The sequence below is a fragment of the Chelonoidis abingdonii genome, chromosome 4 (genome assembly GCF_003597395.2).
Source record: "Chelonoidis abingdonii isolate Lonesome George chromosome 4, CheloAbing_2.0, whole genome shotgun sequence".
NCBI lineage: Eukaryota > Metazoa > Chordata > Testudines > Testudinidae > Chelonoidis > Chelonoidis abingdonii.
In genome coordinates, this window is record NC_133772.1 from 2,317,085 (window position 1) to 2,337,682 (window position 20,598).

A 20,598-nucleotide genomic window follows, 5' to 3' on the forward strand; every position below is an offset into this window, starting at 1 on the left:
ACCTGGAGGTATTCACTATGCAAGTAGCCCGTACCTGGGAGTATTTGCTATATGGAGATATTTGGGTACCTGAGTACCCCGGGGATGTTCGCTATACCCGATGGTAGGTAACCGGGAAGCAATTAGCTCTAGAAAGTTGTTGGGTGTACTCAAGTAAGCTGGAGCAATGCTAGGTACCAGGGCATATTACTGTAGAAGGATGTCGGGGGTATTAGTTCATGAAATGCTGTACCAGGGAGTATTACCGGACAGAGGCTGCAACCCCAGAGAGTATTAGCTATAGAAGGATCCCCTGGGAGGTACCTGGGAGTATTAGCCCACGGGATGCTGGGTCCCAGGGAGTATTAGCTCCAGTACCTGCATATTAGCTCAAGGAGATGCTAGAGGGTACTATGGGGGTGTTTTGCGGCGACGGTGCTCGCAGGCCTGGAGGAATCACCATCCCACTCGGGTTCGGGAAGCTGCGGGGCTGGCTGGCAGCCCGGGAGGAAGAGGAGTGGCAGGAGAGGCTGCGGCGGGCGGGCAGAGCCCAGCTACCGAGCAATGCAGAGGAACCTGCAGGAGCTGGCGGGGAAATGCCAGGCAGCCAGGAGATTCTTCACAGATGCCCAGAACCCATACCGGTCCCAGCAGAACACCATGGAGTTCCTGACAGTGAGTGCAGCGCCCTCCTAAGAGGGAGAGGACCCTGCGTCTTCAATTCCCCACCCGCTGAGCAGCCAGTCCCCCCATGGGCCGGATGGGAGTCGGCGCCCCTTAGAGGGGAAAGACCCCACATGTCTCAATTCCCACGCCCCTGAGCCAGCAGTCCCGCTATTGGGCTGGAAATGGAGTCGGCGCCCCCTAGAGGGGACAGAACCCTCTTCTCATTCCACCCCGCGCTGGGACCAGCCAGTCCCGCTACCATGGGGCGGAGGGAGTCAGCGCCCGCCTAGAGGGAAAGACCCCGTGTCCTCATTCCCACTCCCCTTGAGCCAGCTGTTCCTACCAGGGGGCTGGATGGGAGTCGGCGGCCCCTGAGGGGGAAGACCCATGTTCATTCCCACCCGCTATGAGCCAGCCAGTCCCAGCGCCCACAGTGTCTTAGAGAAGACTATACTAATTCCTTGGTCTCTCTCTTCTCCATGTCCGTCCCACATCGTAGGACATAAAAATCCTCCCTGGACTGGGTAAGTCCCTGCTAGTGCAGAAGCAGCTGTCATTCCTGATTCCCCACACCTCCATCATTGCTCGCTAACATAACAACGCATGGGGGGTGGGGGTGCGGTTCTTCCCTCTTACATAGGAGGTGAAAGCAGCAACTGGCTACCCCTTGTGGGTCGAATACGGGTCCCTTATCAACAGACTCTGGGGCAATTCAAGGGCCGATCCAGTATACTGCCTGGAAAGGACCATGAAATCGATCCTCAACCATAGGTAAGAGATGGGTTTTCAGCCAGGGGGCGCTCTCCCTTCGGCAGTCCAGCGGCTTGGCCCAATGCCCCAGATGCAAGCACTAGGGGGCGCTGTGCTGCAGGGAGCAGAGCTCCGTAGGGGCGCTTCACCTGCGCAGGGCTGGTCCCATGCCCCAGAGGGGCCAAGGGGGCGCTGTGCTGCAGGAGCAGGGTGGGATCAGCAGGGGGCCTCTCCCCGGAGCTCAGGGCCGGCCCCAGTGCCCCAGTAGGCGGCACTAAGGGGGCGCTGTGCTGCAGGGAGTAGAAGCAGGGGCTCAACGGAGGGGTCCTTTGTTAAAAACCAATCCGCCTGGCTGGCCCTTCACCCCTTCTTCCATTTCCTTCCCCAGATAATCCCACTGGGTGACAGTGGAAATCACCGCACGGCTCATCCCCCTGCCTGGTTCTCTCGGAGGATCACACGCCGGGTCCAGGAACGGTCCACCTCCACGGCCCCTCCCCGACACTCTGCCCGCTTCGATTTCTGCGTGGCCGTGCTGGGCGCGGGGCGTTCGCCTCCGGGAGGCACTCTGGGAGGTGGAGGTCGGGGAGAAGCCGGCGTGGACGCTGGGCGTGGTCCAGCACTCCATCAGCGAAAGGAAAGATTTTCCACGGCCTACCCCCACAAGGGATTCTGGGTCATTCGACTCCGGGGCGGGCCCGAGTACTCATGGCCAAGGACATGCCCCCAATGGTGCTCCGCCCCCAGGGCCTGCCACACAGGAGTGAGTGTACCTGGATAACGAAGGGGGCCAGGTTTCCTTCTACGATGCCGGGGCATGGCCCATCTCTATACGTTCAAGCGCTCAGTTTTGCAGAGAGTGTGTATCCCTATTTCTGCCCGGGCTCTACGATTCGGGGGGAAACACTACGCCCTGAAAAATCCTGGCCCCTTGGCCCTGAAGCCAGCCAGTCCTGTGCCCTGGGGCCGGATCGGAGGCCCACAGGCCTAGAGGGGAGAGGCCCCGTGCCCCATTCCTGCCCCCCGGAGCAGCCAGTGGTTTATAAGCACCACTTACACGTCGAAAAAAAACTCTCAAACCCATCACACCCAGCTGTTTGTTCCCAAAGCCAGAAAGGAGCCGAGCGGCAAGGCCAGACTGTATCCCTGCCTGCTGCCTAAAAGATCAAACTAGTGTGATCCTGGGTTTGCACAAACAGGGGAACGGCAAAAAGGAGCCGAAGGTTTATTTGCCTCTGGTGCGGACCATGCTGGGGTCTGTGTCCAGTTCTGGTGCCACTACTTGAGAACCGGAAACGTGGATCGACTGGAGAGGGGTCAGAGAAGAACGCACGGATTAAAGGATTGGACAACCTGCCTTAGCATAAGAGACTCCCCAGAGCTCACCAGGGGTTTTAGAGGAACAAAGAAAGGCCACGAGGCTGACTAAGATCATGGGCAACAAGTACCATCCATGAGGAATGACATGATTGTGGAGCTCTTCGGTCTAGCAGAGAAAGGTCTAACAGATCACCTGGCTGTGATAGGTTCAGAGGGGTAAATCAGGTACAAAATTTGTAACACGAAGGGGATTCACCATGAAACAATTTCCGCAAAGGGTGTGTGATTCTCCCTCCCTGGAAAGTTTTTCAGTCAAGAGTGGATGGTGGTCACGGTGGCATCCTGGCCGCTGACCCCTGGGATCATCTGAAACAATGCCACAGCCAACGCTGCTGGATCCCTCACCGGAGACAGATCTCTATGCTGCTCTATGGCTCATAATCGGTGGTGGGTGATAAGAGGCAAGTATGCACTTGCGTTAAAGTACCCGCGTGGGAGCCTAAGGGCTCCTGGGTTTCTGCCTAGAGGTCGCGGGAAGGTGATTTTCCAAATATGGAGCATAGTTCGTTTAAGGGAACAAATGCCATCGATGACATTTCGGGGAGGAGGGATGGCGGCAGGGGAGAATCACATCAGGGCATTTTGGTTTTTTGCTTCAATGCGAGTTTCGTTTTTGATTTTTTGAATTTTTACATTTGTCACGTTATAGCCTGTACACTCGTTAGGCTCGGAGGATCAGAATTTGTATCGTCATTTGTATCCGTCAACGTCAATTTCACGCCTTGTCCGGCCCCAAACTGACCAAAACATATTTCCCGTTAGTAATCCCTGAACTGGACAGATAATCAAAGACAATGTGGCTTGCGAACTTTAGAGACGATATTAAGATAATTTACTGACACTCCCGAATTTCCTGCAACTGAGCCAAAGTTTAAATTGATAAAAAAAAACTAAAAAGGTTATGGAACTCTCCCCTGCCCACCGCCCCTTGCGGAGACGCACTCCCTGGAACCTTTCCCCTGCGCCTAACCCACCGTGGACTCTCCTCTGCCTCCTGCCCCTTGCGGAGACCGCCGCCCTCTGTGATTCTCGTTGGCCCTCCCCGCATGGGAGAGAGGCCTCCTGCCTTCCAGGGCCCCCCAGCTCCCTAGCCTCCACCAAAATGGAAGACGAGGCCTGCGCCCCCTCTTTCTCTGTCTCCTGCCTGTCGGTCCTGCCCCTTGTTCCAGAAGCCCCACCCTTCCCGTCACCACAGCTGGTTTGTAAGTCTCGTCTTCTCTCCCTGTGCTCTCTCATGTTTCTCTAGCCCCTCCTGCATCCTTCCCGCCCTCGGTGACTCCCACGCTCTGCCCCGACTCAATCTGGGTCCTCCCCGTGGAATACCAGGGTGCCTCGTCCCCCATCTCCCGCTACCCGCTGGCTACTCCCGGACGCCGGGTTCTCTCAAATTCCTCTGGACGATATCTGGGTGCCCGTCCCCTTTTTTCTCTTTTAGTAACCCGGCTCCCGCTGGGCCCCCCGTACCCTGGTCTCTCCCCTGGAGATACGGGGCCTCGTACCCCCCCGCTCTCCGCTGCCGCTTGACACCCTCATGGACTCTGGTTTCTCCCGGAGATACCCGGTGCCTCGCCCCCTCGCTCTGCCGCGGGGCCACACGGACTCCGGTGTTCTCTCCTGCCCGGAGATACCGGGATGCCTCGTCCGCCCCGCTCCCGCTGGCCCCCGGACCCCTGGTTCTCTCCCCTGGAGATACGGGTGCCTCGCTCCACGCTCTGCCCCGCGGGGACGCGATACCCCAGCCTGACTACCCCAGGACTTCGCGTCTCTCCCCCTGGGAGCATGAGACCGAGAGAGAGCTGACTCGCATACGCCAGCCACCCCCGTCTACTAGCCTCGGCCGCTGGGGAGGGCTCCCGCTCCGGACACCACTGGGTCCTCTCGCCCGGAGCATACACCGGTGCCGGCCGCATTACCGCACAAATGGGGCAACGGAGGCAGTGTAAGCATAGAGAAGAGACCAGACTGCCACTCATGCAGACCCATGCTCCCGGGTAATCAGCGGCCCAACTGGACGCCGACTCCTCACACTGGAGTTCTCCTCCAGCTGGAGATTCACCTCCGTGAGGTGTGCCTCAGTCACCCCCTCAGATTCCTGCTCCACCTGCTCTGGGACAGTGACGGCCCAGCAGCACGGGCGAGAGAGACCCCGCGGACCTCCAAAGCTACGGGTTCCCTCAGCGCCTGGGCGAGCATACCGATGGGCGCTTCAGTCTGCCCACCGTAACCTCCTCGCGTGCCCCGCTGGGCCCCGCTGAACCCGGACTCGGTTCCTCCAGGCGAGGGGCCGGGGCTCTCCTGACCCTTCACCAGCTGCCTTCCTTCGGCAGACGACAGGAGCATGGCGGACGAGAGATGGTCTGCCCGGGAAGAAGAAGAAGAGGGAGGCCGGGATGAGAAGCGGGCAAGCGGGACCGAAGGCCACCGGGCGACCCAGGACGCCGTCGCTGGCACAGATGCCCACAGACGTCTGGCCAACAAGCAGAGACCACGGCCCCCCGGACTGTCACCTGCAGCAGGGGGGGGAACGACACTGACGGTCATCGAGACTGAGCGCACCAGAGGGGGCCTACCTGGAGCGTGGATCAGCCCAGCCGGCCGCAGAATCACCAGAACGGTAGCTCCGGACACCGGGCCCATCCCGCCGACCTGGGATGGGTGTGGCTCAATCAGTGGGTGGGGAGACCCGGGTTCTCTCTCCCTATCGGGAGGGAGTTCAAGGGCGGGGGAGTCAAGATGGGGAGGCAGGGAGCCGGGACGCCTGGGATTCCAATAGGGAGGGCTGCACAGGGGCAGGTCTCTGACCTCTCGAGCGCTGGCCCCTGGACAGGCCGTCCGGCCTACAGGCCAGCAGGTGCGATTCAAAGAAGATCTCCCAACGCCTTCGATGTGGTGAATGAAACGCCACAGCGCACCCTCCGTGAGCTCAAGACCCAAAACACCTTCAAACACGACAACACATCGCCATCAAAGAACCCATGAAACCCTGCCGCCTATGAGGGACTTCACTCCTGTGTGAGTGGCCGCCGGACGCCGGGTCCTAGCCCAGTCTGGGAGGGGAGTGGGGGGGGGCGGGCCCCCCCCCTTAAAGTGGTAAGGAAACCTAGCAAAAAAATGGGGGGGGTTTTGGGATGGCCACAGAAGTAGGGACTACAGCAGAAGAACTCAAAATCGCAGTAACATAAATACACCTCATGACATCGGTGGACACAGAATCGAACTGGTGGAGTCATATGAACACAATACTGGGGATAATTGGTAATTGACAGGTAAGCGGCTCAGGAAGGCACCCGTAGGAAACAAAGGAAGGAGGCCGTTGCCTATTATATCTAAATTACACACTGGACGAGGCTTGAGATGGAAATAGCAGATGGATTGGTTGAAGCTCTCCTGGTATATGAAAAGGGGTAAAACATAGGGTGAGGTCAGGTAAGGATCTAACTACAATCAGGACCCCTTAACCAGCAGAAGAGGGGGAGAGAGGCGTTTTTAAACAGCTAACCAGAACATCCGACACACAGACCTCCTGGTGGTGATGGGGACTCAACTATCACATCTGCTGGGCCAAAAGTTAACAGCTGCAGGGCCCAGAATTACACGACAGAGTTTCTGGAAGATTATGAGACAAGTTTATGTTCAGAAGGTGAAGAAAGCTACGGGGGGTGGCTGTCTGATGACTTGATTTTGACAAACTGACGAGGGAACCGTGAAAGCGGAAGACAGCCTGGGTGGAGAAGTGAGCGTGGAATGTAGAGTTTATGACCTACGAATGAGAGAGTAGGCAAGGAAAGCACAAAAAAAATAAAAATCGGATTCAGACCAGGGGGCGGGGTCTCCGCAAGGGGAGGGGCAGGGGAGAGTCCCAAGAGGCGGGGCGGGGCAGGGGAGAGTTCTAGGGGGCGTGGCATCATGGTCTCTCTCACCGGCTCGCGCCCGGGACCCTCCCAGCCCCGGGCTGGTTCCCTCTCGGGTCCGCCGCTCCCTGCGCCTTTCCCCGAGGGCCCGGATGTCGCCGCTCTCGCCCAATCAGACTCCCGGGCAGGGGCGGTGCCTATAGAAGCGCGCAGGTGTTTGGCGGGACCAAATCCCGCCCCCTTCTACTGGACGGACCAATCGCAGGTGGGTCTCGTGACTATCAGCCAATAAGAGTGGGAGGGGGCGCGGCCCTATGTCAGAGGGGCGGTTTCCACACGCAATTCCCGCCTCCACAAAGATTTGGCCAATCAGAGGTTAGTTCAGTGAGAATGAAGCCAATCAGAGAGCTAAGGCCTTGAGGCCTCTCCTTGCGCATGGCAACGGCGTTATAGTCCTCTAAATCCCGCCTCGTATCAGAGATTGACCAATCACAGGGAGGATGTGTGCGATCCTATCCAATCAGAAAATGGGAAGAGCGCTTAGAGGCAAGTGGAGCTATTTTCTTCCCTCTGTCCCGCCCTCTCTCAGCGATTGGCCAATCAAGAGACGGCTCTATGGACAACGCTGCCAGTCAGAAAGAGAAAATTGATCCTTTCTCTGTCTGGCGTAATTCAGTAATGTAACCAATCAGCGATTACTTCCTCATTATGTCTGTCCAATAAGAGCGCAACAGTGGAAGGGGGGGGGGATTTAAAGGGCCAAGCAACGTTTTATGGATGACTAAAAATTAAAGGGCCAGTGACCAGGACTCCTTGGTTCTCTCCCCCCCTGTGGGGGAGGGACGTGACCATCCAATTGAAGCCCCAGGGTGCGGTGAATTGTCACCTCTAGACAGGGGTTGCGGTTGGGAACACCCTTGCCACGCCCCTGTCACGCCCCTTCTCTGAGGCCCCGCCCCCACTCACCCTCTCCCCCCTTCTTCCCTCCAATCCCTCACCTCACCCACCCTCCCTCTTTTCAACGGGGCAGGGCCTTGGCTGGAGGAGGGGGGCAGGGCCTCTGGCTGGCGGGGGCAGGCTCTGTGGGCAGAAAGTGAGGAGTGTGGGAGGGCTCCAGGATGGGGCAGGGGGTTGGGGTGCAGAAAGGTGGAGGGCTCCAGGCTGGGGCTGTGGGCTCTGGGGTGGGGCTGGGGATGAGGGGTTCAGATGCAGGAGAGCTCCGAGGCTTGGGTTCAGAGGCAGGAAGGGGGATCAGGGGCTGGGGGAAGGGTTGGGGTGCAAGAGGTGAGGGCTCCAGGCTGGGGCTGTGGCCTCCTGGGGTGGGGCTGGGGATGAGGGGTTCAGGATGCAGGCCGGGCTCCGGGGCTGGGTTCAAGAGGGCAGGAGGGGGATCAGGGGCTTGGGGCAGGGGGTTGGGTGCAGAAGGTGAGGGCTCCAGGCTGGGGCTGTGGGCTCTGGGGGTGGGCTGGGATGAGGGGTTCAGGATGCAGGAGGAAAGGCTCCAGACTGGGTTCAGAGGGCGAGAGGGGGATCAAGGGGCTGGGGCAAGGGGTTTGGGGTGCAGAAGGGGGTGAGGGCCTTCAGGCTGGGGATGTGGGCTCTGGGATTGGGCTGGGATGGAAAGGGGTTTCAGAAATGCAGGAAGAGGCCTCCAGGCTGGGTTCAGAGGGCGGGAGGGGAAAATCAGGGCCTTGGGCAGGGGTTGGGGTGCAGAGGGGGTGAGGGCTTCAGGGCTGGGGATGTGGGCTCTGGATTGGGCTGGGATGAGGGGTCCAGGAATGCACAGGAGGAGGCTCCAGGCTGGGTTGCAAGAGGGCGGGAGGGGATCAGGGGCTGGGGCAGGGGCGTTTGGGGTGCAGAAAGGGGGTGAGGGCTCCAGGCTGGGGTGTGGGCCTCTGGTATTGGGCTGGGGATTGAGGGTTAGATGCAGGGGGAGGCTCCTCAGGCTGGGTTCAGAGGGTGGGAGCGGGATCAGGCCTGGGGCAGGGGGTTTTGGAGTGCACAGGCTCAGGCCAGCACTTACCTCAAGCAGCATGAAGCAACGGCCAGTCCCGCCTCTGGCTCTTACTGGAGGTGCAGTTCCCAGCCAAGGGCGCTGCAGAGCCGCGCTGGGAATAGGGGTAGCATGCAGACCCCCCCAGCTGCCCCTATGCATAGAAGCTGCTGCTCTGGAGCCCGGGGAACCTGCCTTTAGCCCAGCTTGTGGCCAGCAACAGACTTTAACGGCCCGTCAGACAGTGGCTGCCCAGAGCCACCAGGTCCCCTTTCGCTGGGGGCGTTCCATGTCCCGAAACCAACTGCACACCTGCACCCTACCCCCTAGAAGTCTGCGTTGGTCAATAACTCTTATCCCACCAGACCCACCCCCCCCTTGGCTTTCTGGTTTTGCCGGGGCTGCCAAGGACAGCGAGTGCTGGGCTGCGCTGCGGGTGTGCCGCTTTCTCTGCCATCACCTGCCTCGAGGGGTGGGGGGTGTACTCTTGGCTGGATATAGTGTGTGAGAAACCAGTGACGGAGACAGAAGAGCCGACATTAGGCAAGCATGTTTGGCATGTCCATGTTTCTGGCTGCCTGTTGTGTATGTGAGAGAGAGAGGAGAAAGATTCTGGCTGTTAGTCGTGTGTGTGTGAGAGAGAGAAGAGAGAGAGAGAGATTCTGGCTGTTAGCCGTTTTGTGTGTGTGTGAAGAGAGAGAGAGAGAGTCCTGGCTGTTAGTGTGTTGTGTGAGAGAGAGAGAGAGAGCGTCTGGCTGTTACGTTGTGTGTGTGAGAGAGAGAGAGAGAGTCCGTGTTTAGCCGTGTGTGTGTTGAAGAGAAGAGAGAAGATCTGGCTGTTAGCGTGTTGTGTGTGAGAGAGAAGAGATTCTGGCTGTTAGTGTGTGTGTATTGAGAGAGATTCTGGCTGTTTAGCGTGGTGTGTGTGTGAGAGAGAGAGATTCTGGCTGTTAGCATGTGTGTGTGTGAGAGAGATTCTGGCTGTTAGCGTGTGTGTGTGAGAGAGAGAGATTCTGGCTGTTAGTGTGTGTGTTTGTGTGTGTGTGAAAGAGAGAGAGATTCTGGCTGTGAGTGTGGGTGTGGGTGTGTTTTGGCTGGGACTCTGTGTCTATCTCTGAGCATCTCTCACTGGCTGGGTGTGTTGAGCAGAGATCTCAGGCCCACGCCCTGTGAGTGATAAACTCATGAGCAGAGCAAATGTAACCCGTGCCGCACCTTTCCCTGGGCCTCGCTGCAGAGCACACAGGCACAGCAGCTCCTGGCTTCTCCCCCCGGCTCAGGGAGGGCAGTGGGGTCTACTGGTTAGAGCAGGGGGGCTGGGAGCCAGGATCTGCCCCCTATGGCCTCTCCTGCCCCCCAGTTGGGGTCTCTCTCTGAGGAATTCTCCTGCCCCGTGTGCCTGGACTGGCTGAAGGATCCCGTCACCCTACCCTGTGGCCATGTCTACTGCCAGGGCTGCATCGAGACAACGTGGGGCACCCTGGGTGTCCCCCCTGCCTGCCCTGAATGCCGGGAGCCGTGCCCCGACAGGAGATATGCCCCCTGCAGGCTGCTGGGGAAGCTGATCGACCAGGCCAGGGGGCTGAGCCCTGGTGGGGCAGGGGAGGGGGCGCACCCAGGGGGCAGGTGCCAGGAGCACAGCGAACCCCGGAGGGTGGCAGGTGGGGCATTCACTGGTGAGCTCTGCAGGGAACCAGCCTCATACGAAAACCTCCAGTTCCTCCCCATCCACCAGGCCACTGGGCAGCATCAGGTGAGACTGGGAAGCAGGACTCCTGGGTTCTGTCCCCCGCTCTGGGAGGGGAGTGGGGTCTAGTGGTTAGAGCAGTGGGAGCTGGGAGCCAGGACTCCTGGGTTCTATCCCCAGCTCTGGGAAGAGAACGTGGGGGCTGGTGGGTCACAGCAGGGGGGGCTGGGAGCCAGGACTCCTGGGTTCTATCCTCAGCTCTTGGAGGGGAGTGGGGTCTAGTGGTTAGAGCAGGGGGGCTGGGAGCCAGGACTCCTGGGTTCTCTCCCCAGCTCTGGGAGAGGAGTAGGGGCTGGTGGTTAGAGCAGGGGGGCTGGGAGCCAGGACTCCTGGGTCTCTCTCCGACTCAGGGAGAGGATTAGGGTCTGGTGGGTTAGAGCCTGGGGAGCTGGGAGTCAGGACTCCTGGGATCTTTCCCCTGCTCTGGGAGGGGAGCAGGGTCTAGTCGGGGGGAGCTGGGAGCCAGGACTCCTGGATTCTGTGCACCGCTTGGAGAGTGGGCTCTGGTGGGTTGGAGCTGGGGGCACTGGCCTGTGATCCCCCACCCTCACCTCCAGCCTGTTTGCTACCCTGTAGGAGGAGCTGCCCTCAGCCATAGCCCAGCTGGAGTCCAGCCTCGCTCGGCTCCTGAAGCTGAAGACGGAGGAGGAAGAGAGGATTTGGAACCACCAGGTACCTGGAGCTGGGTAGATCCAGGAAGGGCGGGATGCCTGACTCCTCCACCTGAGAGACTCTGGGGAGGAGGCAGGCAGCCCTCTGGGGGACAGCACAGCTGAGTGGGTGACCAGATAGCAAGTGTGAAAAATCAGGACTGGGGGTGGGGAGTAATAGGCAGGTATGTAAGAAAAAGCCCTGAGTATTGGAACTGTCCCTATAAAATCAGGACATCTGGTCACCCTAGTAAGGGCAGGGTTGGGGGTGGGGTACCTTGAGTCTTACCATAGCTTGGAGAGAATGTGAGGTACTTGTGTATAGTGAAGTTAATTTCTGATTATCTGAAAGTATTTGCTATATGGAGATACTAGGTATCTAAGTACCTGGGGGTGTTCGCTATGCACACATGGTAGGTACCTGGGAGTATTTGCTATATGGAGATATTGGGTGCCTGAGTACCTGGTGGTGTTTGTTATTCACAGATGGTAGGTATCTGGGAATATTAGCTATATGGAGATTTGGGTACCTGAGTACCTGAGGGTATTTGCTATGCACAGATGGTAGGTACCTGGGAGTATTAGCTATATGGAGATGCTAGGTACCTGAGTACCTGGGGGTATTCACTATGCATAGATGGTAGGTACCTGGGAGTATTAGCTATATGGAGATAATAGGTACCTGAGTACCTGGGGGTATTCACTATGCATAGATGGTAGGTACCTGGGAGTATTAGCTATATGGGGATATTGGGTACCTGAGTACCAGAGGATATTCACTATACAAAAATGGTAGGTACCTGGGAGTATTAGCTATATGGGGATATTGGGTACCTGAGTACCCGAGGATGTTCGCTATACACAGATGGTAGGTACCTGGGAGTATTAGCTATATGGGGATATTGGGTACCTGAGTACCCGGGGGTGTTTGCTGTTCACAGATGGTAGGTACCTGGAAGTATTCACTATAATGGAGATGCTAGGTACCTGAGTACCTGGAGGTATTCACTATGCACAGGTAGCAGTACCTGGGAGTATTTGCTATATGGAGATATTGGGTACCTGAGTACCCGGGGATGTTCGCTATACACAGATGGTAGGTACCCGGGAGCATTAGCTCTAGAAAGTTGTTGGGTACTCAAGTAGCTGGAGCAATGCTAGGTACCAGGGCATATTAGCTGTAGAAGGATGTCGGGGGTATTAGTTCATGAAATGCTGGGTACCAGGGAGTATTAGCCGGACAGAAGCTGCACCCCAGAGAGTATTAGCTATAGAAGGATCCTGGGAGGTACCTGGGAGTATTAGCCCAAGGGATGCTGGGTCCCAGGGAGTATTAGCTCCAGTACCTGCAGTATTAGCTCAGGAGATGCTAGAGGGTACCTAGGGGGTGTTTTGCAGGCGACGGTGCTCAGCCTGGAGGATCACATCACCACGGAGTTCGGGAAGCTGCGGGGCTGGCTGGCAGCCCGGGAGGAGGAGTGGCAGGAGAGGCTGCGGCGGGCGGGCAGAGCCCAGCTGCGAGCAATGCAGAGGAACCTGCAGGAGCTGGCGGGGAAATGCCAGGCAGCCCAGGAGATTCTCACAGATGCCCAGACCCACCGGTCCCAGCAGAACACCATGGAGTTCCTGACAGTGAGTGCAGCGCCCCCTAGAGGGGAGAGACCCTGCGTCTCATTCCCCACCCCGCTGAGCCAGCCAGTCCCCCACCATGGGGCCGGATGGGAGTCGGCGCCCCCTAGAGGGGAAAGACCCCATGTCTCATTCCCCACCCCCCTGAGCCAGCCAGTCCCCTGCTATTGGGCTGGATGGAAGTCGGCGCCCCCTAGAGGGGAAAGACCCCGTCTCTCATTCCCCACCCCCCTGGGCCAGCCAGTCCCCTACCATGGGGCTGGATGGGAGTCAGCGCCCCCTAGAGGGGAAAGACCCCGTGTCTCATTCCCCACTCCCCTGAGCCAGCCTGTCCCCTACCAGGGGGCTGGATGGGAGTCGGCGCCCCCTAGAGGGGAAAGACCCCATGTCTCATTCCCCACCCCACTGAGCCAGCCAGTCCCAGCGCCCCACAGTGTCTTAGAGACAGAACTATACTAATTCCTTGTCTCTCTCTCTCCATGTCCGTCCCCTCGTAGGACATAAAATCCTCCCTGGACTGGTAAGTCTGCTAGTGCAGAAGCAGCTTCATTCCCTGATTCCCCCCACACCTCCATCATTGCTCGCTAACACACGCTATGGGGGGTGGGGGTGGAGGTTCTTCCCTCTTACATAGGGTGAAGCAGCAACTGGCTACCCCTTGTGGGTCGAATACGGGGTCCCTATCACAGACTCTGGGGCAATTCAAAGGGCCGATCCAGTATACTGCCTGGAAGGACATGAAATCGATCCTCAACATAGGTAAGAGATGGGTTTCAGCAGGGGGCGCTCTCCCTTGGCAGTCAGGGCTGGCCCCAATGCCCCAGTGCAGCACTAGGGGGCGCTGTGCTGCAGGGAGCAGAGCTCAGTAGGGGGCGCTCTCACCTGGCAGTCAGGGCTGGTCCCCATGCCCCAGAGGGGCACAAGGGGGCGCTGTGCTGCAGGGAGCGGGGCGGGATCAGCGGGGGGCGCTCTCCCCTGGCAGTCAGGGCTGGTCCCCATGCCCCAGAGGGGCACAAGGGGGCGCTGTGCTGCAGGGAGCAGGGTGGGATCAGCAGGGGGCGCTCTCCCCGGGCAGTCAGGGCCGGCCCCAGTGCCCCAGTGCGGCACTAGGGGGCGCTGTGCTGCAGGGAGTAGAGCAGGGGCTCAACGGAGGGGTCCTTTGTTAAACCAACCCTGCCCCTTCCCCCCTTCTCCATTTCCTTCCCCAGATCTCCCACTGGTGACGCTGGATCCCGCCACGGCTCATCCCTGCCTGGTTCTCTCGGAGGATCACACCCGGGTCCAGGACGGCCACCTCCACCGGCCCCTCCCCGACACTCCTGCCCGCTTCGATTTCTGCGTGGCCGTGCTGGGCGCGGGGGCGTTCGCCTCCGGGAGGCACTACTGGGAGGTGGAGGTCGGGGAGAAGCCGGCGTGGACGCTGGGCGTGGTCCACGCCTCCATCAGCCGCAAAGGGAAGATCCACGCCTCCCCCAGCAAGGGATTCTGGGTCATTCGACTCCGGGGCGGGGCCGAGCTCATGGCCAAGGACATGCCCCCAATGGTGCTCCGCCCCCAGGCCCTGCCCCACAGGATTGGAGTGTACCTGGACTACGAAGGGGGCCAGGTTTCCTTCTACGATGCCCGGGGCATGGCCCATCTCTATACGTTCAGCGCTCAGTTTGCAGAGAGTGTGTATCCCTATTTCTGCCCCGGGCTCTACGATTCGGGGGGGAACACTACGCCCCTGAAAATCTGCCCCTTGCCCTGAGCCAGCCAGTCCTATGCCCTGGGGCCGGATCGGAGCCACAGGCCCCTAGAGGGGAGAGGCCCCGTGCCCCATTCCCTGCCCCCCGGAGCCAGCCAGTGGCTTTATAAGCACCACCTTACACGTCGAAAAAAACTCTCAAACCCATCAACCCCAGCTGTTTGGTTCTCCAAAGCAAGAAGGAGCCGAGCGCAAGGCCAGACTGTATCCTGCCAGGCTGCCTAAAGATCCAACTAGTGTGATCCTGGGTTGCACAAACAGGGGAACGGCAAATAGGAGCCGAGAGGTTTATTTGGCCCTGGTGCGACCATGGCTGGGGTCCTGTGTCCAGTTCTGGTGCCCACTACTTGAGAAGGACGTGGATCGACTGGAGAGGGGGTCAGAGAAGAACCAGGATTAAAGGATTGGACAACCTGCCTTAGCATAAGAGACTCCCAGAGCTCAAGGGGTTTAGAGGAACAAAGAGAAGGCCACGGGCTGACTAGATCATGGGCAACAAGTACCTCCATGGGGAATGGACATGATTGTGGGCTCTTCAGTCTAGCAGAGAAAGGTCTAACACGATCCACTGGCTGTTAGGTTCAGAGGGGTAATCAGGTACAAATTTGTAACACGAAGGGGAATTCACCATGGAAACAATTTCCCAAGGGCTGTGGTGGATTCTCCATCCCTGGCAAGTTTTCAGTCAAGAGTGGATGGGGTCACGGTGGCATCCTGGCGCTAGGCCCTGGATCATCTGAAACAATGCCACAGACACGTGCTGGATCCTCACAGGAGACAGATCTCTATGCTGCTCTATGCTCCATAATCGGTGGGTGGGTGATAAGAGGCAAAGATGCACTTGCGTTAAAGGTACCCGCGTGGGAGCCAGGGCTCCTGGGTTCTGCCTAGAGGTCGCGGGAAATTTTCCAAATATGGAGCATGTTCGTGAAGGGAAAAAATGCCATCGATGACATTTCGGGGAGGAGGGACTGGCAGGCAGGGGAGAATCACATCAGGGCATTTTGGGTTTTTTGCTTCAATGCGATGTTTCGTTTTGATTTTTTTGAATTTTACATTTGTCATCGTTATCAGCCTTACACTCGTTAGGCTCGGAAGGATCAGATTTGTATCGGCTCATTTGTATCCGTCAACGTCAATTTCACTGTCCGCGCCCCCAAACTGACCAAAAAATATTTCCGTTAGTAATCACTGAACTGGACAGATAATCAAAGACAAATGTGGCTTGCGAACTTTAGAGAAGATCATTAGATAATTAGCTGACACTCCCCGAATTTCCTGCAACTGAGCAAGTTTAAATTGATAAAAAAAAAATAAAAAGGTTAAAAATAAACATCAATATCTGTCCAAATTATAAATTACAAATCTAGTTCTCCCAAGCTGAATATTCATAGAATATAAATTTGTCAAAATTAAACTTAGACGATTATGTGCTATCTAGAATATTTAAATATCCTGCTATACGTATACTTACACAATGAATATTTTGTATACAATATTTCATAGACTGGCTTTTTTAAAAAGTATATAAACAATTGTCTATTAATATAACTATACATAACTCTTTATAGGAAATAATTTTTGGTAAAGGTTGAAATCGGACCATAATATTTTGATTGCTGCAAAGTGATTTCCCCCCCCCCCACGTCATTTCTCAAAAAAAATTCAAAATAAAAGAATTTGGGGGGAACTGAAATGTTTTTGAAATCTTGGTGTTTCCTGCTCAATGGAAAAGCCGCTCCTTGCCCAACTTTTGTTCTGTCTGTAGGTGGACGGCAGTGGAGTCAAGTAGGTCAGAGTCAGGGGAGAGGTGGCTGTGAACCAGGACTCCTGGGTTCTATCCCCAGCTCTGGGAGGGAAGCAGGGTCTAGTGGGGACTGAGTGTCGGAACACCTGGGTTTTGTCCCTGGCTTTGTCACAGACTCCGCATGTGACCTCTGTGGAGTCACTGAATCAGTTTGGGCCTCAGTTTCCTCATGTGTAAAATGGGGGGATGATCCTGCCTTTGTCTATTTAGACTGTGAGCTTTTAGGGGCAGTGGCTGTCTCTTTTCACCCTGGCCCAAATGGTTTGTGCAGAAAGATTTCCCAGCAAAAAATGTCTTCATCTAAACTGATTTTTTTTTTTTTTGCAAGAAAATGTCTGCTCTGGCTAAAGCGATTGATTTTTCCATCAAACAAATTCAACATATTGTGAATCTTTACCAAAAAAAAACCCAAAAATCTGAACTGCACTTCATGTTGATTGGAGTCCTAATGAAAATTGCTTTGAATTGGAGAAAGCTGAAATTTCAGTTAATTCAAAAGATGGTTTTCTTTCATTTGCGATCAATAAACGTTTCCCTTTTTCGTAATTACAATTTTCACTTCGTTACAATGAGGAAAATCAACTATTTAATTTGATGGAAATAGGAGGATTTCACTTAGTTTCAATAAAAAGTTAAATCATTTCACTTCGTTACAAAAATCTTTTCCATTCAGCTTCCACCAGAAAAAGTGAAAATATTTCACTTTGTGTTTAAAAAAAACCTACCGCCATTTTCTGGGTGAAAAAATGGAAATGTCAAAATCTTTCCTTGTTCTATCAGTACGAACTTTCTTCTAGTTTTGATCAGATAATGGCTTAAATGTGGCAGGTGGCATCAAACGACTTCAGTGGGATCAAAATAAAATAAAAGCCTGTGGTTTATGTTCAAAATGGTGATTTGTTTGGTTGGATCCATCAGGGCAAAGGCTCATTATGTTACAAAAAAAACCCAGATCCGTTCGTTTTAAGCCAGAAAAAAATCAAAACGGATGAGCTGGGGCTAGTTCTGAGTGGGGAAAGTGGAAGAATTTTGGTTCCTACCAACTGGACTTGGAGAATATCACTGCAAGTGGGGTTGTGTCTCTCCTGCCAACCCTCCAGGATTGTCCTGGACTCTACAGGAATTACAGATGGTCGTGATGAAACCTCCAGGAAGACCTCCCACCAAAACTGGCAGCTCTGTGGTGTTTGTGTGCACACCCCTCCTGGGCCTAGAGGGGCTGGGGGGGTGTAGGCGGGGTGCGGAGCGGGACTGCAGGTGTGGGTGCAGGTTAGAGGGGGCTAGGCGGGTGCATGGAGGGCAGTGCAGGGATGGGGGTGTGCGTCACGGGTGGGTGTGGTTATGGGAGGTCTGGGGGGGTTGTAGAGACTGTAAGGGGCCACATGCATGCATGGGGGGGAGGCTGTGGGCGGGGGCCCTGATAGGTGTGGGAAGTGCAGGGGGGAGTGGGGCCTAGAGGGCTATGGGGCAGATGGGTGTGGGAGGTGCAGGGGGGGCTGCAGTGTGGGGCCCAGAGGGCTATGGGGCGGGTAGGTGTGGAAGGCTGGCTAGGGGGCTGGAGTGTGGGGCCCAGAGGGCTACGGAGCGGAATGGGGGGTGGGAGTGTCGGAGGGGAGTGGGCCAGAGGGCTTGGGCGACAGGGTGGGGGGTGCAGGTGGGAGTGGGGCCAGAGGGCTATGGGCGGATGGGGGTGGAGGGCAGGGGGGGTGGAGTGTGGGGCCCAGAGGGCTATGGGGCGATGGCTTGGGTGGTGCAGGGGTATGGGGCCCAGAGGGCTATGCGAGCGGATCGGGGGTTGGGAGGTGCAGGGAGGGCTTGGAGGTGGGGCCCAGGAGCTATGGCGGTCGGAGGGGGGTGGGAGGTGCATGGGGGGCTGGCAGTGTGGGGGCCCAGAGGGCTATGGGCGGATGGTTGGGGGCTGAGGGGTATGGGGCCCAGAGGCTATGGGCGGCAGGGGGTGGGGAGGTGCAGGAGGGCTGGGAGTGTGGGGCCAGAGACGCTTGGGGTGGAGGGTTGGGGGGGTGCAGGGGTTATGGGGCCCAGAGGGTTATTGGGCGATGGGGGTGGCAGGTGCAGGGAGGGCTGGAGTTGTGAGGCCGCAGAGGGTTATGGGGCGGAATGGCTTGGGGGGTGCAGGGGGTATAGGGCCAGAGGGCTATGGGCGGATGGGTGGTGGAGGTGCAGGGAGGGCTGAGTGGGGGGCCCAGAGAGCTAGGGCGAGGGGGTGGGGGGTGTGCAGGGGGTATGGGGCCCAGTAGCAGTACTGGGGCGGCATGCGGGTGGGAGGTGCGGGAGGCTGGATGTGGGCCAGAGGGCTACTGGGCGTAGGGTTTTGAGGGGTGCGGGGGATGGGGCCAGAGGGCATGGGCGGAGGGGTTGTGGTGGCAGGGGGCTGCAGTTGTGGGGCCAGAGGCTATGGGCGAGGGTGTGGAGGTGCAGGGAGGGCTGGATGTGGGGCCCAGAGGCTATGGGGCGTGAGGGTTGGGGGGTGCAGGGGGTAATGGCCAGAGGGCGTATGGGGCGGTATGGGGTGTGGGAGGTGCAGGAGGGCTGGGAGTGTGGGGCCCAGAGACTATGTGCGGAGGGTGTGGGGGTGCCGTGGGTATGGGCCCAGAGGCTATGGTGCGGGGGGTTGGGGTGCAGGGGCGGCTGGAGTGTGGGGCCCAGAGGGCTTATGGGGCGGGGTGGGTGGGGAGGTGGCAAGGGAGGGCTTGGAGTGTGCGGGGCCCAGAGAGTATGGGCGGAATGGCTTGGGGGGTGCAGGGTATGGGGCCAGATGGCTATGGGGGATGGGGGTGGGAGGTGCAGGAGGGCTGAGTTGGGGGCCAGAGAGCTTATGGGGCGGAGGGTTGGGGGGTCAGGGGTTATGGGGGCCCAGAGGGCTAGGGGCCGGAGGGTTGAGGGGTGCGGGGTGTATAGGGGCCAAGAGCCTATGGGCGGCAGGGGTTGGGCGGTGCAGGGGTATTGGGGCAGGGGCTATGGGGCGGTAGGGGTTGGGGGTGCAGGGGGTATGGGGCTCAGAGTAGCTATGGGCGGAGGGTTTTGGGGGCGGTGCAGGGGGTACTGGGGCCCAGAGGGCTATGGGCGGAGGGTTGGGTTGCAGGGGCGCTGTGAGCGGGGTGCCCCCCCCACGGGGAATCCGCCCCACCCCCCGGCTGTCGGGCCGGCTCCGGGGCGGCAGTTTAAACCCCGCCTAGGAAGTTGCGTAACCGGGGAAGCCGCTCTTCACGCCGCGGACCTTCCTGTCCGGCACCCGCCCCCCCGGCTCCTGGGCTCGGCGCCGCTGTGGCCCCAGGGGCGGATCGCCAGGGGCAGCGGGTTATTCAGCCCCCGCTCCCGCGCGCGAGTGAGTCGGGGCCGCCGGGATCCAGGCGGGGCCCCCAGCCACGGCCGGGGTGCCGCACGGGAGGGGGTCGGTTGCCGGGTCCCCCCAGCCCGGCCCGGGGGCGCACGGAGGGGGTCGGTGCGGTCCCCCCCAGCCCAGGGCACCGGGGCGCGCACGGAGGGGTCGGCTGGGCGGTCCCCCAGCCCGGCCGGGGGCGCATGGGGGGGGTCGGTGCCCGGGTCCCCCCCCAGCCCGGCCCGGGGGCGCACGGGAGGGGGGCGGTGCGGGTCCCCCCCAGCCCAGCCGGGGGCGCACGGGGAGGGGTCGGTTGGCCGGGTCCCCCCAGCCCGGCCGGAGGGCGCACGGGGAGGGTGAAGCCTTTGGTCTCAGGTCCCCCCCAGCCGGCCCGGGGCACAGGGGGAGCGGGGTCGGCCGGGTCCCCCAAGCCCGGATCGGGCACGGGGAATCGGCTGTCAGGTCCCCACCCAGCACCTGGGCGCACGCGGGAGGGGGCGGGTGCCAGGCCCCCCCAGCCACGGCGCCGGGATGGGCGGGCAGTGCCGTCACTCCCCTCAGCCCAGCCGAGGCGCACAGGGACAAGGGGGGCCGGTCCCCCAGCCCGGCCCGGGGCACACGGGGAGGGGGGCGGTGCCAGGTCCCCCCCAGCCCAGCGGCGCACGGGGAGGGCGGGCAGTGCCGGTTACCCCCCAGCCCAGCCCGAGGGCGCACGGGGACAGGGGGCAGTGCTGCGTCCTCCCCAGCCCGCTTGGGGATCAGGGTGGTTGAGCTGTTGGATCCCAGCTTGGGGTGACCTGCTTAGCACCCCAGGCTGAGGCTGTTTGGGCCCCCCACGTTTCTCAGCCCTGGTGCAGGTTTTTCCTCTTCTTCCCTCCCCATCTCCTTTGCTGTGTCCCCACCCCATTCTGCCGGCCCTCCCCACGTCTTCTCCCTGGGAGAGCAGTACTGACACACACGTGTGTGTGTGTGTGTGTTTTCAGCCTTTGAAGGCTAAGACGATAGAACCCAGGAGTCCTGGCTCCCAGTCCAGGGGGGTCAGGTCCCCTCTTGGTCACT

At 58.7% G+C, this 20,598-nt stretch overlaps 2 protein-coding genes across 2 annotated transcripts in view; one reads left to right on the forward strand and one right to left on the reverse strand.

Moving 5' to 3' along the window:
* Positions 1 to 6,858, reverse strand: part of MAPK7 (mitogen-activated protein kinase 7) — a 24,256-nt gene extending 17,398 nt beyond the window's left edge. Inside the window, 1 exon segment of the mRNA XM_075064758.1 lies at positions 6,696 to 6,858. The gene's annotated coding sequence lies outside the window, so the exon portion shown is untranslated.
* LOC116816160 (nuclear factor 7, brain-like) overlaps positions 1 to 16,840 on the forward strand; it is a 19,127-nt gene extending 2,287 nt beyond the window's left edge. Inside the window, exons 2-7 of the mRNA XM_032765184.2 lie at positions 9,552 to 10,372; positions 10,943 to 11,038; positions 12,415 to 12,648; positions 13,143 to 13,165; positions 13,280 to 13,404; positions 13,854 to 16,840. Of these exons, the coding sequence (XP_032621075.1) occupies positions 9,959 to 10,372; positions 10,943 to 11,038; positions 12,415 to 12,648; positions 13,143 to 13,165; positions 13,280 to 13,404; positions 13,854 to 14,395 (1,434 nt within the window). The 5' untranslated portion in view covers positions 9,552 to 9,958 and the 3' untranslated portion in view covers positions 14,396 to 16,840. The remainder of the gene's footprint in view (positions 1 to 9,551; positions 10,373 to 10,942; positions 11,039 to 12,414; positions 12,649 to 13,142; positions 13,166 to 13,279; positions 13,405 to 13,853) is intronic.
* Positions 16,841 to 20,598: the final 3,758 nt, after the last annotated feature.